Source organism: Pygoscelis adeliae, unplaced genomic scaffold, assembly GCF_000699105.1.
Source record: "Pygoscelis adeliae isolate BGI_AS28 unplaced genomic scaffold, ASM69910v1 Scaffold410, whole genome shotgun sequence".
In the NCBI taxonomy this organism is placed as follows: domain Eukaryota; kingdom Metazoa; phylum Chordata; class Aves; order Sphenisciformes; family Spheniscidae; genus Pygoscelis; species Pygoscelis adeliae.
The window spans coordinates 746285-762875 of record NW_008823913.1 but is presented as its reverse complement, the minus strand read 5'-3'; the positions used below and the strand labels follow the sequence as shown (position 1 = coordinate 762875).

The following is a 16591-nucleotide window of genomic DNA, read 5'->3' as shown; positions in this document are numbered from 1 at the left end:
TGGCATTGACAAGCAAGGCACAGCTGTAGTGTATGTCAACACGAGATATGAAAATACAGTGAAGGGAGGAAAGAGGAGGAAAAGCAGAGATGCAAGTTCTCTCTCAAACCAAATTTCCAAGCCAAACTCCCTGAGAGGTGTCAAAGATGTGCCTGAAAAAGAAGCACACAGAGTTCAAGAAAAATACACATATCTACAGATGTAAAATAGGCAGTCTGTCAGGAAAATGAGTATGTTTTGAAGCCAGCCATCAATATTGCTGTGTAATGGTGCAAAAGAAAAGTATGTCACCTTTAAAGAGCCTATAAGGCAATGCCACACTGAAAGGAAAACAGAGGAACCAAGGCGCGCTCTGGTTCCTGTCAGAACCGATATCCAAATTAACTGATTTTCAAGTGTGGGCCCTTGAAGAGATCTGATGGAACTATTCGAAATCTCATGTCCTCAATGGCAGCTGATCTCTTCTGCCATCTATTCCCAAGGAGAAATGCCTGATGATAAGACTGAGAGGCAGCAGATGGAGAACCAGCACAGCTCTGACAAACTGGGGACCTTTTCAGATCATTTGATTCTCTCATGGCCAACACAGACACCGGACAGTGACTCTTGCAGCGTGGAAGGGAGGGCAGTGGACATAGCCAGCAGGTCTGTAGGTGTTACGTTGTCTCTTTATTGTAGTTGCATTGCCAGACGTGGACTTGGTGACTGATTTCGCAGCTGTGGAAAATAGAGATCCTACTTTCAAGCATGATGTGGTTTTGAGTTCCAGCAGCTACTACGGCTGGGTTTAATGCTGTCATCCTCTGCTGTGTAAAATGGGTTGAACAACCGGGAGCTTTTCAGTCATACAAATGGCAAGTGTTGTGTGCGACTTCGTTATTGGGAAAGCTGCCTGTGTGATTATGTTAGTTTAATTTGATAGCAGACTGTTTAGGTAAATGAGCAGGGAGGTATATGAATGTCTGCAAATAATGTGGAGCATGATTGCAAAATGGTGCTGCAGGAGATGGGCTTGTCTGGCCCTCGTCGAGAGCTCGCCAGACGCCCTTGAGCAAGGAGAGAAGAGTCTTGCTTAGTCTTGGACACAATCCCTCTGAGACAGGGCAGAGTCCCAAGGGTGCCTGACTGAAACCCGGGCTGAAAGGAAGTAATTTGGCCGGCTTGGCAACGTCAGATGTGAATACAGCCTTTGGTTAGTTTAGACTTCAATATCAGCACAATAGAGTATAGAGTAGTACAAGCCTGCATAGGACCTGATCCTAGATAGATAGGCTTTTTAAAGATTCCTTGTATTTAAAGCTAATTGCTTCCTTATGGAACCTAACCCTGTGGGATTTACTGCCGTAGTTGAGCTGGTCTGAGAATAGGCCAGTCAGGGATTTCTCACCCAGAATTGCGTCAGAAATCAAAGGCGTATTTTTAACGGTTAGAGACGTGCAGTCAGCTCTGTAGGTGCAAGAAAATGTCAGTGTATCCAGCAGCGTCTTTTCAGCTGTGGGCTCCGTCCTGTCAGACCTTGAGTCAGAACTCCCTTCCTGCAACAGTCTGCTGCTTCCCTTCCCTGCCTGTGATTCACACAAGCAAACTCTTTGTTTTTCAAAGGTCTTTTCCTCATTTATGAAATGAAAGCCTTTTAACTTGGCTTGGAGCAGCTTGTTCCTGAATCTAATTAAACAGCCCCAAAGTTTTAGCTCTTGCACCTTGGAGCATTTCAAGGAGAACTCCCTTTCCCTTTCTCTAGAATGACTCTGTTATCATTTTAATGATCGCTTTCCCCAGGAGTTCTCACCTCTGTTTCCCTGGAAAAATTAAAGAAAATCTAATATATTGATACAGATGATCCGTTTCATGTGAGTCAGTGACACTCTGACCGTGACAGTACCAGAGAATTCATTGCTGCAGGAGGCCATTGAATCCGATATTAGTGGCTGGGCTCTTAAAGGGCACTGGGTAATTTTAAGCCCTATTTCTACCTGTCTGAGTTAAGATAATGAGGGTAATCTAATATTATGCTTCAGGGCTTTAGCTGCCTGCCTATGGGGTTCAGAAGGGAACTCTGCTTCCAGGGACGGTGCGGAGTTTAATTGGCCAAGTGGTTTATGATTTGTGTTTCGTTTCCTCTGAAGCCTCAGGTATTGGCTACTGCCAGGGGCCAGATACCAAACTGATGACACTCAGGTTTTGTCTCCTTTTAATGCCAGTGGGCTGCCGGGCAGTTACACCACACGTTTCAGCTCCTCCTCTCCCAACTCCAGATTTATGCCATCACCAGAGGAGGAGTTTTCTGGCTTTCCTCCAAAGCCCTGAAGAGAAAAATCCATTTTATATGTTTCACCAGCACAAGCCACGAGTCAGCTGGGATTTTAAAACTTCTAGAAGAATCTTGGCATCTGTTATTTATTTAATGAAAACAAACTGATCTTTCTCTGTGAGTGATCTTTTTGATCATTAAAATAAAAAAAAAATCAGAATCACACATGTATAATTTAGAATTGTGCATATGGGGTAGGCTTTTTCTTTTTGTTTCTCAAAGTTTAACTTTAAAAATATATCATGTAGATCTCCCTTGTTTAAAGATCCCTGCTCTTTAGGAAATCGATTTTGCTTGTATCAAGGCTCTGACAAAACTTTGGCATCTTTCATTATCTATAGGCTTGGGATCACTGTTCTACCTCACAAGTGGGGTTTTATCTTCATCCCCAGTGGTCTGCGTAGCTCCTATTTCTTGGTCCTTCCAGTCGTCAATCTGTTTATCTCCTCCTGAATTATCTGTTGTAATTAGAATACATTTTCTCATCTCAAGGGGAAACCAGCTCCAAATGAGTATTCTATAAAAGCAATTACTTTTGATATTAGATATCTGTACATAAAACCACAGTATTTCTTCCAGTTAAAAAGCACTAATGAATTTTGTGTCTAGAGAGGGAGTAGCCTATGCAATGCTACTATTTCTGCTAAGCCAATGAACAAAAAATTATGCCTGTAAGAGGGCTGATGAAGCCAGCAGTGGCATGCATGAAACACCTTTGAATAGTACATCAGGGAGAGAAAAAGGCTCTCCAAGGACATATGTTCCTTTTTTTCCCCAACAAGGCCTATTGTATGCATTGATGGTCTTGGTCATTCTCGACGTTGTGCCAAGACAATTAACACAGTTTTTCCTACTATGTTTGTCTCCTACACCTGGCCCTCCATTCCATATTTTTCTTTGTATTTCCTCAGATATTCCTCTCCTCTTCCTCAAAGTCTAAAGTCATGCACTAGGAACCTTGCATTTGGCATGGAACAGCTTTACCAAAGATCTCCATGTGGACTCCTTCCCTCTATAGGCACAGGAGGAGTTGTGCTGAGCCTTCTCAGGAGGAAACCTGTCTTACATATATCAGAACTGCCATCTTTCATCATCTCAAAATAACCTGAATGAGTAGGGAGCTTTTATTACAAGCTTTTCTACAAAAGGAATCATTTGAGAAACATCTTGATCATGTTATTTTGGAGAAGAGTATAAATCCTGTCCCTAGGTTACTTTCCCATAGGAATTCTCTCCTTTTCATCCCCAAGCAGCCATCTGTGTATGGGGTGCACATTGGGGTAGAATCTATTCAATGGGGTAGAAAAGAAGATCCTCCAGTGGGCTATGAAACAACATGTTTTCTTGCTGTTATGACAAGGATGAAATCCACAGGCACTCTTGCACTACCACCTCTGCCTCTCTTACTGATCCATGTTGTCTTGTTGTCTTCTTCCCTGATTATCTCTCTGCATCTGTTTCTTGTCTTCAGCACTGATAGCGAGCTCTTTGGGGTAGAAACTGTCTTTCTGGGCTTGTGTAGTATCTGCTACAATGGAGTCCTGAATCTAGACTCCTTGTTATGAAAACACTAAGAAAAAAAGCTGTTCTGGCCAAATCCTGTCCTGGTAGGGCTTACTATAAAGGGTTTAAGGATTGATACATCAATAGGGTAGGGGCAGAGTGTGTAGGATGGAATAAGGGTCAGCTTCCAGCCCACATGCTGATAACAGCCCTGGGCATTTTTATGGCATTTTCCATCTAATGTACTTGAGCACTTGGCAGATATTCATAGGCTGTGCCTCGGAGTGCTCTCTGCAAGCAGGAAATGTTCCCATTTCAAAAAAGAAGAAGAAACATAGGGCAAAGCACATAAAAGGTTGGATATTAGTCCCCTTGCCAGATAATTTGTCCTAATCTACATCATTTCCAAGGCTCCTGATTCTGCACTCTCTCTGCCTGACTAGCTTCTGTGGGCAGAAAAGGAACAGCCTTCCTACAGGCAGAGCTGCCAAATCACTTCATCCCTTCACCGCCGTTCAGCAGTCTTCTCACAGATACATGTCTTACAGGATTGTCAGTCATTTCTGGATGAAGGTTGAGAAACACTATCTCAGGCTCCCACTTGAACAGAGAGAAGGGTCTGGAGATGAGGTCAAGGTAAAAGAACACTACACCACTTAGTTTCTAGAGCCAAAAAGTTGCACATTAAGTGCTTCGCTTTACAAGTTATTGTACTTTTTTCCTTTTGAAACCATCAGCCACAGGATACTGTTTGTCTTCTCCCTGGTATGTCTTCAGAGATACTTGGGGCTGATACTGGATACTAGGGGACATAAATCTTTCAAGCAAGGATGCAGCAAACTTGATTACAACTATAAAAAATAGGACTGCATTTTGGATTTCAGATAAATGGAAGTGCTAGAGTCATTTAAATTGGATGGGGTTATTCGTTGCTCTCCTTTTTGCAGAGAGTTGGAGCCTGTGTACCTGTGGAGTGCGATTTGGTGAATGTTTCTGTAAGTAACACTAAATCTCATCCTTCTAGCTCAGAAAGTAAGCGCCTTTGATATGGACAAAATTCAGATCAGTTCCCTGGGCAGCAAATCTTACATATTATGTAGGCTTACTGCAGGGTGGTGGCAGGAGGAACTGATTTGGGATATGGGGAGTTGGGATATGCAGAAATTAAGGGCCAGGCTCTGTTTAACATTTAGATTGAATCACGAACCAGACACTACTGACTCCTCATGCTGCATACTACTGTTTGCAAAGTTGACTGAAATAGTGTCAAATAGTGAGAGAGTTTCAAATAAGTTTTTTTTCCTGGATATTGTTGATCCTTGTGCTTGCAACTGCAAAATACTTCTACTTTTCCAGGTTTAATTTTGCTGTACTGAGCTGCTAATGCATTCAGCAAATTTATGCCTGTGGGACAAAACAATTTTTTTATATTCTCCAAGGCAATAATCGCAGAGAGGCACTCTTTAGCTATGGTCATTTCTTCATTTACTATAGTTTGGGCAGTAGTTACAGGAGTCAATGACAGAGGCAGACACCTGGTTTTGGCAAATATTTGCATGGGATCCGTTGGCAAAAATGAAGCATACAGCATGGGGGAGGGAGGAAAAAGCACAGGCTGTGAAACTTTCTCAGCATTTTGGCAGAGTCAGGGTGGCATCATAGGATGGAGAAGAGAGAAATACCATTCTACATGTGATGCCATATGATACTGCCCCACACCATTGGCTCCTCCTGACATCACAGGGAATCACTGGACAGAAGATGCTTCAGCTTTTGCCAGAGGAGGCCTGTTTTAGAAACTGAGGGAGGCTGCTTTTTAATTCCCCAACTAATCACAACAGGACAAGAATTCAGGCAGTCACTGGTTTTGATTTCTGGCTCCACCACCATATCTTGTGCGATCCTGGGGGGTTCCTTAACCTTTCAGCAGATCGTTTCTGCCCAAAAGTGGGTAGGATGACTCCTTCCAACCTCAAGGGACACTGGGAGTCCAGCCTCACTGGTGTTTGGGAGGCACTGCGATATTTCAGTGACAGTTGCAAAAGAGCTCCAAGTACCGTAACTTTCTGTGCAGTGGGGGCTGCTTTGTATTCAATAGCCCAATGAAAGGACATGTGAATCAATACAAGCTAGTGCAAAAACACTGTCCTGGAGCACCTCAACAGCCAAAGTATGCAAGGTACAAGGGTTTTGTTTATTTCTGAAAAAGAGATCTTTTTCTGATGCTGAATCTCAAGCCCAAAATCTGCTTCTTTTGGAATGTAGTAAATAACTTGGGTGCTTTTCATCCAGAGATTTCAAAACATTTTGTAAAAGTAGTTACTGCTGCCATTTTGTAGCCTCTGTATGTCCCTTTGTTGTCAAACCATCTGCCTGGTGGGCCTCATCAGCTCAATTTGGAATTGCGACAAAGCTCACGGCACCTTTTCTCTCAGCTGTAGCAACTGTGTCCCATAGGGACTTGCTTAGTCCTCCCCAGGATGTCTCCTCTAGCACCCAGTCTGGGCAACGTACTGAACTGAGCAGCCGATCAGAGCATCCCTGGGCTGTGCTAGGTGTGTATGACAGGCAAGGCCCTGTCTATGCGATTGACCCTCTCTCTGATGTAAATATGTTATTTTAGAAAACTTGTTCCTCTTAGTTATTTTTGGAGATCACTGAGATGGAGCTATAAACAGCAAGACAACTGGTGAGCTAAGACCTTTTGCTTAGTGTTGAACAGCTCGCTCATATTCCTCTCTCATCCTCCTCCTCCAACCAGCTGCTTTTCTTGTGCATCTGCTTCGCTCTAACATGCACTGTTAACTCCTGAAGGAGGAAGACCAATTTTTCCCTCCATGCCAGTCAGTGAGGCTGTAACCTTCATCTGAAGTTTCTAGTTAGCACAGTACAGTAATTCAGGATGGAAGCCTTAGGGCTGATTCATTAGATGCAACTAATTTAATATCTGCTTCCAAAAGGGTGGTTTTGTATAGAATGAGCTTAAAAAAAAAGTTGTAAGCTGTCTTGTTTTAGCTATGTTACTGAATCTATTCTAGAGTCTATGAACCTTCTTCTTTTTTTTCAAGAGATATAACTGGAAATGCTAAAAGTCAGCTTTGTCAATCTATGTAGAGTTGCTGTTGCCCCTGAATTCTTTTTTTTTCTTTCTTGGTGAAACTAGGATCTAAAGATTTTTATTGCCTTACAAGGTATGCAGGGATGTTTTCAACTGAGAAATCAGAATTGGAAAAGGAAGGAAACAATTGTTTTGCTGATGAGTTTTTTGTTTCCTATTTAAGAGAGAGAGAAGTGTTTCAGGGGTCGCAGGTAAAACTGCTGGGTGACTATGCCAGTTTTGTTTAGAAGGAAATGTTTTATTCCCTCCTTTTAAGGTGCTAGGAACCAGAATACTTTTGTGTAGTTATTCAAGAGTGCAGATGGTCTAAGTGTAGATAAGGCTCAGAAGTTTGGCTTTGGAGCCTTTCTCAAGCTAAGACTGAGACAGGTCAGCAAGGGCATTTCAGAGATTTTGCAGCAGTTTTGTCAGTGCTTACCAGATCTGGTGGCACTGCTGATGGAGCTGGCCTTGTGACTGTGCCCAGCATCCCGGGCACCGCCTGGGCAGGCTTTTGATGCAAGAGGGATGAGGTGTGGGAGCAGAGCCACAGCTGCTGAAGGGGGGGAGGTGGCCTTGCCAGAAGTGGCAGGACAGCCAGGCAAAGTCTAAGAACAGACCTGTGCTATTGTGAATGTGGGTGTATAATTATTCTCAATTGCTTATTTTTATTTTGAATTGGCAAAAGGTTAATTATGTTTAAGAACCTTGGCTGAACCTGATTTACAGCTGCCTGTAATTGTGTTGCAAATAATAATAAAAAGACACTAAAATAATCACAGATGTAGTTTGATCTTGCCTTTGCCATAGCTCCTCACATAAATCTCTTCAGTAATTTTCCCGTTGTGACAGGGTTTATGGTGAAAAATAGAAGGTCTCTTTTCTTCCTAGAAAATTATGCATCCTGTGGAGTAATTAATCTGGTTAAGAAACTAAGACTGGTTCATTCCAGCTCTCCATTGTCCCAGCAATTTCTTTCTTACACAGAAATCTCTGCAGTGAGAGCAATACATTTGAAATGAGTGACAGACACTAATTATTTGTGACCTCATTGTCATCTGCGGTGTTGAACTGGGTATGACTGATCCCAGCGTATGGGCTGTAGATCTTTTTAGTCTAAAAATGTAAAGAAAAGACAGCTTTAAAAATAGCAGCTCATTGGGCATTGCCACTGTTGTTCCCTCTCTCCCCTCTCTGCCCATCACTGTTTCAGAGCCGGGAGCATGATTTCAATCCTTTGCTCTGACACGAGCCACAGGGTTACACTATCAGCAGTGCTGCTGTACCCTGCCCACGATGGCTTCACAAGCCATGGAGAAGAGGGAGAAATGGGTGGTAGTTAGAGCCATAGGTAAGCAACTCAAATGTAAGATGAGGATCCGGAAGTCTGCAGCAAGCTTTAAAAGAAGAAAACGGAAAAAGCTCTCTCATCTCATCTGTCTTGGTTAAAACCCAGATACGTGCTGGAACTTGAACCAGAAGCACTTCTCCATCTGTCTTTTTTAGGTTACATACTGCTCCCCATCACGGTAGGACCTAAACACCCAGCATATAAAGTCAATAGCAATTGTCTCTCTGCCAAGCAGCAGTATTTCCAGAAACGTATCCCTTTCCCTGTTGTTCCAGTAGGCGAGACCCACGGGAATGAATTCTCCTATGGGCTGTCCCTGGGTTTTTGCTGAGCAGAAAACGCCCAAGACATAAGGCACAAATAACTTGTTCTTTGCTGACTCCCTGTTGTTGGCAGCCCACCGACGCATCCTGTGGGAGCACTGCTGTAGAGTATTCTGCTCCTCCATGCCCTCCCAGGTGTTGTTCCCATGTTCGGCATGCTGGAAGGCCTCTGAGGAGATGATTCTGCTCAATAGTCCCAGACTGTGGGGCACCCCTTGGATGGAGGCCCAGAGGATGTGCTAGAAGGTGTGTCCTGTTCACCAGCAGCCTCTGCCTCAGCCAAACCTGAGGACACTGTCTCCCATCTCCTGCCTCCCGATCCCATCTCTTAAGACCAACCTTTTCTTGAGAAGATGCTGCTGAACTGGCACCCCTAAGGCTGACCAGTGCAGATAACTGTAGATTTGGGGGTTAGCGAGTTACAGTCTTGAGTTAGGTAGTCATGGGGCAAAGCACTCTGTTGAGGAGACATTTGCTGAAGCAGCAGGTAATCCTTTGAGATGAAAAAAGCTGTGCAAATGTTATCTTGTGTGAGACATAGTTATATTGTGTCTAGCTAACCAACCGAGCATTGAAGAACATTGCCTGTAATTGCTGAATTTCACACACACACAAACATATATATAAAATAGACTATATTCATTGTTCCTAAGAACTTCTAGAGACACTTCAGTGCTTTTCTTGCATAATGAAGCAATGTGATATCATTTATTTAATTGCTGCTGTATATTGGTCAATGTTACTGCATTGCTATAACAACTGTCAGTCAGACTAAACTACAATTTGGGTAATGAATGGGGAAAAAACCTCGCAGCAATATGTTCTGAGAAAAAGTCAGACATATGATGACTCTTTCCTAGAACAAGATCAGATTATGAGCATGAAGAGCTAGAATATCAGGTTTAGGAAAAAGGTATATGAAATAATTGTCATTATGCGTGGTTTGGAAGGCTAACTAACTAATTCTCTCATAAGAAAAATAGCAAAGTGCTTGATGCTTCTTCCTGTGGGTTGAAAGTTTCATTCCCGTGTTACTTGTGCTGTAAAGATGCAAGAGTTTTGTTCTGTAACTGCAAAGGCATATAGTATAAAGAATAAAGTTTTCAACTACTGGAATTGAATTGTTGCTTAAAGTCAAAAGAGCTTGCCACGTCTTGGAGTGCCTTTCATCAAAGCAGGTCAGTTAACTTTAATGAAGTCATCTTCAATTTGCTTTGATGTAACATAAGAACCCAGCCCAGATGATTCCAGATGATCAGCAAATAAATTTCCACATCGCAGTCTTTCAAGGACATAGGCTTTATGAAGTGTGTACTTTCCTGGATTCTTTAACTTCTAAAGTGCTTAATTTAACTCCCTTTTAACAAGGCCTGCTTGTACTTTTTTTTTGCAGGAACTGCTGACTTTTCTCTGAAACTGAGCTCCCCTTTTAGATGCCGTATATTGGGCAAGTAAAGCAGAGGCATGCAGCATCGCTGCTGGCTATAAGTGTCTTAAGTCTAAGACTGTATCATGCAGGAGGATTAGGCTGCTGTGGTTTTCCTTTTGGGAGGGGAGAGACTTTGAGTCTCAGACATGTAATTTCTGTAATTACTTGAGCAAGGACTAGTTGTCAGGCCAGGGATGGCAGCGTTAGGCCCTTCTGTTTTAATTTCTCCAAAGGAAGTAATTTTAAATACTAAAGCTAGTCAAAAGGCCTCTCATCCTAAATTGGAACAAAAGGGACAAATGTTACCATTTCCTTCAAAATGAAGCTCCCTAAAATATTTTCAGAAGTATTTAAGTGTATTATTATTCACTTAGTAAGGTAAAATAATTTCTACTGTTTGAAATCACTAACAGCAACACAACTCTTGAAGAGTTTTAGTCATGTTTCAACAGAAACTATGACTGTTTCGTTCTCCGCTTTTCTTACAGAAAATTGTTTCATTAGAAAATTCAAATAGTCCTTCTTAAATACCCCAAATATCACAATATCACATTTTTTGCTTACAGCTTCCTCCTTTGCATGACCCAGTTGGAGACATGATTATATCAGCTCCTAATTGTGAGCCTCCCTTGTGCTAGTTTCTCCCTGTCCCTGCAGAACGCGGAAGTGTAATACCAGCTGCAGGTTGATCACTGATGTTAACCCAGTTGCTTTATGATGATTGCTGAAAGCAAGAATGGAAGGTTCTCAGATATTTTTGAATGAGTTTTAGTGGAAGAAAGATTCATAAGGTACATTTCTGCAAAGAAATGTGAGCAATAAAGAAGAGTGGTTTGTGATGTATGAATTAAATTTGTTCAGTTTTTAGGGACAAGAATACTGTTTTTCAAGAGATCACGTTGGACTAATGTTAGTCATCCAGAGTAGGAACTGTTGGTGTGTTTGTACATTAATAGCAAACTGTAGGCATCATAATATTTGTAATAATTAAGATAGAACCAGTCAGGACTGCACTAGAGAATGGCAACCAGTGTCATAAGTCTTATCCAGACTCAGCACGCTCAGTTGTGTCTCTTAGTAAGCAGCAATTCAACACAGTGCTGTGATTTGGATTTGTCTCTGAGTGAATTGCTACCAGTGTAAGTCAGCAGCAAATTTTGGCTCATGAGCTAGCTCCTGATGGCCAGAAGTTTGGAAAGCAGAGACACAACTCTATTTTTCCATTTACCTGAAAATGCAGCTGGGCAGGGGAGGAGCACGGCTGCAACAAGCACACAAAAACTTTCTAAATGCTTCTGCACCTACCTGACAACAGTTTCATGAATTCCAGAATAATGAGAGACATGAATTAAAACTATATAGGTGTTTGAAATAATTATAATGATCTTTGGAAACCTTTAGTTTACTTTTTTGCACTTGTTGCATTAGATGCAAATTCTCTAGGATTTAGTGGCTTGTGCTGGTAACTCCTTGTGATTTTGGTTTTGTTTTTTTTTTTTAAGCAGAAAGAGGATGAGCGGGAATAGGCACTCTGCCATCCTGCTGGGGCTCAACTCAGTCCAACTGAACTGATTCCTTGCATTCTTCTTGTACATTTTGAGATAGGACAAGTGCACTTTCCTATTTGTCTTCTGGGTTAGTTCCATACCTTACCTAGCGGAAAACGTGTTTGGGAGAGGAAGACAGCATAGCTGGCCTGGGAGGAAGAGTAGTCATTAAACAGCGGGAGGGCTTTGTTTTGGGTTACCAAATGTTGGGGGATAAGTCATCAAAGGTGGTCCACGATCCTAGTTTGGCAGTGTGACTGACTGAAGAAGAGAGATGTCTACCGATACCACGTTCCCTTGCCTTGAGCGTACCTTTCATTTTTCCTAGCATTTTGTTCCACTTACAGCTTTGAAGAAGTTCATTATTGATTAAGCATCAGTACCAGTCCCCGTAGCTCGGTGCTTTGGTCTTTTCTCTCTGTGTTCCAGTAATACGATACCCTAGAAAAAGATGCTGTTTTGAAGCTTCATCTTTCTACTCTCCCCTCATGGGTGTGTGGCCTGTGGGGTTTCTGCTCGTGCCTCCGTTCAATCTCCCTTGCTAGTGAGACCTGGAGCTCACCTCCCACAGACACCTATAATGAGACCGTGGCTGCACGAGCCTCTTGTTTTCCCTTTTTTTCAACAACTCACTAGGCTTGAATTGCTTGGAGCTGTCTGAATTTTTCAAAAGCTTGGCCATGCCAAGAATGTTTTTCTGTAGGGTATCCTTTTTTTTCTTCTTCTGCCCTCCCTCCTCCTGCTAAGACTCATGATTCACTCTGAGACAGTTGAGCATTTCAGTACACGATGATGAGGAACATGAAGAAGACAGCAAAGACACAAACACAAGCAAGGTCTGTCCTGACTTGGGATCACCGATTGCAGTATGAGGTAAGTATTTTTGTAGGCAATGTCTGAAATTCAGTACCAAAATTCTGGAGTACTGCAGGTACTCAGTCCTTTTATGTTCAGACAGACTATTTGTAGTGTTGCACTTAACCTTAGCACGGGATTTTCTCATAAGCATCTACAGTAGAAAATGCTAACTTTACCCTTTCAGACCACTAAGGAACCACTGTCTCTCTGTTCTGTCCTGTAATTAAGCAGCTGATGATGGAGCTATCACAATTGAGGACAGTGTTAGCAATGAGGTGCAAGAGAAATTCCTTCATGAGGGACTAAACTGTCCCAGAGCTTATTGTGACTTGAGGAAGCCAGTCCCGGCTTTGTACTGCCTTGCGTGTCTGTTCTAGCAAATGTGGACAGTTTCTTTCTGTGTTTCTCTTTAATTGTTTAGTTGAGATAATGACATTTTCCTCTTGAAAAATTCTTCATTTGAAAAATGTTGAGGAGGTCAAACTCTAATTGTTTCGCTCTGCGTTGTAAATGATTTGGAGGATATTTGCACATTTCTGTATGGTATCCCCAAGACTATTATAAATAACTTTTTTGCTTATAATGAATTGTTGATAGTGAGCCTTTTGGAAAGGAAAGCTTTGACATTAAACACAGGATATTTGAGGAGCTTATTTATGAGAATTCAGCACCAAGTTAAATGCCTGTTGCCATGGAAGAGGTTCTTGGCGGTGTGATCATATGGGCAGTTTTTATGTCGGTTTAGTTTTGGTTTACATGTATTTTTGAGTTGACCAGTAATATACCAGTGAGTGAAACCTATAAATGCATTGTTGACTGGCTAATATCTCAGCTCTAACCAAGTGGGGCTAATCGTTTTAGCTCCAGTGTGTCCGAACTTTCCGATCCTATAAGCCGTATAGAGCTGAGTATCTTACATAATATACGTATTTTGTTGATGAGAGAGATGAAGGACAGGGGAAATCCGGAGTAATTCCCAGGTGAGAGATGGTGTCAGCTCCCTAATGGTTTTAGCACATCTTTGTGGGAACAGACTGGACAAGGTGTGCCGTTGAGTCCAAATGACCCATCTATTGACTCACACAGTGAAATTAGATTTAGCCTGTATTTCCCACCCAGCAGCAGCTGGTGACCAGTCGCATAGCTGTATTCCCAGCGTGGGAGCCAAACCTGGACCATTCAAGAGCTGCAGGTGGTCTTAGAGCCACAGAGCAGATGCCTCAGCTCCAACACTTATTCCAGAACTGACATTAATGTGGAGTCAAACTGGCAGATCTACATATGGTAGAAATTCAATATATCTCCCTTAAAACGAATGGAGCTATAATGGGCTATACTGGGAAAGGGCCTGGCCTCCAGTTCTTATGAGGAAAATTTTCTTAGTTATCTTAAGGATAATTAGGCGTTTTGGAATGTTTGGAAACAAGATTCCTGTTTCCAGGGATTTATACAGGAAAAGGGAGAAATCGTGAAAGCTGCTAATTGATTCCTTATATTTTGCTCTTTAATAATTATGCGCTGATACTACAAGATGTGTTGATATGCACTCTGGTTTGAAAAGCTGAGGATCATTTCCATAGAGCCATGAGGGTTTCAGAGCCGAGTTTCATGGGAGTTCAGATCTTTTTTATCTAAAAACATTTTGTGGTCACAGAAGAGGTTAGATCCATTTCCTTTATATTAATAATTTGATTTTTTTTTTTGTCTTTTTCATTTAGGTCTGGCAAAGCCCATGGGATTAGTTGAAGGTCCAGGAGGCTTGGGCCAGGGGGGAATGGCTGCTACCCTGAGAGACGATAGCCACGAATCAGAGACTAAGTATGAAGAATATGGTTACAATGCCCAGCTCAGTGACAGGATATCACTGGACAGGTCCATCCCTGACTACAGGCCAAAAAAGTAAGTTGAATTCCACATTATTATTAAGAGTAAGTGATTGATTGTTGTTCTGTTGACCCATGGTGGCATTATTCTCTTCACATCCCTTCCTGGTTAGAGTATGACAGCAGTTAGTCATACAAATACCCCTGAGTTTAGGGAAAATTAAAAAGACCGACTGCCATCTCAAACATGAAGTGCCATGTTAAATGCGTAGCTAATTCTGTGAGTAATGCATTAATATGCACGTTCAAGGCCTCAGATCAAAAACTACATCAGGATATTGGTGCTTATTGGGTTTGTTTCACTTAGAAAAAGCCAGGTAGTGGCAGCTGAGCCCACCATCAGAGGTGGGAGCCTTAGTCTGTGCTTCTTGTAGTCATGTGCAAAGGAAGGTGGGGCAGTGAAAACAAACACTTTGTAGACGCTGGTCACTTAAAAAAAACCCACCATCAAATCAACTGCCTTTTCTTTGATTGCATTTGATGTTCTTAGAATTGTTTAGTTGGGGTTTACAATGTGCTGAAACATGGACTAAGTGTAATCCATCGGGGTCCTGTAATTGCAATAAGATTTTTTTTTTCCTTTGGAATGTGTGTTTATTTTAACTCTATTGTCATAGTCTTCACATGGCTGTGCTATGTTTGACATTGCAATTATATGTTTAATATTTGTACTGATTTATTATATTTCGTATTAGATGTCTTTCAAATCTTTCATATTTATGGAGTTATGTATCTTCCAGATGAGACATCCGTACTGTCATCCTACGAATGACAATCAGTAATGTCTTAATGCAGAGGAGATCAGCAGCAATGCCTAGTTACTCTCAGGAGGCAGAATTGAAAAGAATACTTAATTAATTTCTAATAATAATCCTCTGTTTTAAAAGACCCACTGGGGCTCCTAGGCAGAACTGAAAGTTAAATAAAAAAGTATCTTATTAAGTGACGAGAAAAGTTTAGTCAAGCAAAACAGCTGTGCTCTGTGAGTAGATTGCAATTGAATTAGGATTTTAGGCAGTTCAAGCTGCCAAAAACAAAATCCAGCAAAACAAAACTTCAGCTTAACTACAAATTTCATTAACTGTGTTACATATTAATCTAATCTCAGAAGTATTGACTCAGCATTTGTTTTCTCAGACACTTGCTATACAAAAGAAAACCTAGACAAAAGAAGTGGCAAAGAGGAAAAAATCTACTGCTTTGATATCACATTTGATGCAAGTATACTGACTTGTCCCGTGGTCTCATCTCTGCATCTCTCTCGATGTCTCGTAAAAATCCATCATGGAATTATTCTGGGGAAAAAGTAGTCTGTAGTAATGCAAATATTTGAGTTGCACATCAGATCTAGTACAAAGACCCTTAAAATCAGTGTGAAGCTTTTCAAATTAAAGTCAGTGAGGTTTGACCTGACCTGTTATTAGCTGCTGCGGTCAGGTGAATAATAAATGAGAATGTTCTACTAGGAAATACAAAAGCGACGGTTGCGGAGCTTGAATCTAGCTCAGCAGCTGTCAGAAGCATGAGAGCGTTTGCAATGCAGTGCTGTTTCACTTCAGATTATACTCTTCCACAGTTTTACTTGGAAGCTTTGATGAGTCATTCAGATAAGCTTTTTGACGTGCTCATTTTGGGAATCTCATAAGGCCACGCTGCATGATTAACTGTCTGAGTTACTGGGAGAACTGCCTTCCTTGTGGTGTTTTGACACTTTTGAGGTGGTTCTAGTTAGGTCTAGATACTGGAATTGAAACACTTGTCTCTAGATACATATGAGTCACAGGAAAACCCTTCAGATTGAATTTGCTATGAAAAATGAGTGAAAGTTTGGAGAAGGTAGCAGCTCTTATTTTATGAAGAGTTTTATCTACTTGTATCAAAGGAGCTTTGGCTGCCGTTTGGTTGCCGTTTTCTATTAGAAATTTCTGCTGTCCTCGTGAGCAGCATTTTTCGTCTCTGACCCCTTCAAATGTACAGCTCTCATATACAGTCCCTCTTGGGAGCTCTCACTCTAGTGCTGAGAGGCAGTTTTCACTCCCTACGCTATCAACCTCTTCTTATCCACCATGTAGTACCATATCTGCTTACCTAACAGGTGATAGTTGTGCATCAAAGCCATAAGGTAAAACTGAGCTTGACTTTCTGGTTTAGACACTCTGCTCTAATTATGTATTAGATCTTTGAAATACTCTTTGGGAAAACCACTCTTGTTTTGTCCAACTTTGTACGCTGACTTGCCCAAAGGTCTCATCTCTCCGTCTCTTGATAACAGCTCTCACTGCTGCGCCC

General features: G+C 41.7%; 1 protein-coding gene across 1 annotated transcript in view; it reads left to right on the top strand.

The window, feature by feature from the left end:
• The window catches only part of GALNT9 (polypeptide N-acetylgalactosaminyltransferase 9), a 154976-nt gene that overhangs the window by 17266 nt on the left and 121119 nt on the right, over positions 1-16591 (top strand). The window contains exon 2 of the mRNA XM_009335287.1: positions 14138-14318. Within this exon, the coding sequence (XP_009333562.1) occupies positions 14138-14318 (181 nt within the window). The remainder of the gene's footprint in view (positions 1-14137; positions 14319-16591) is intronic.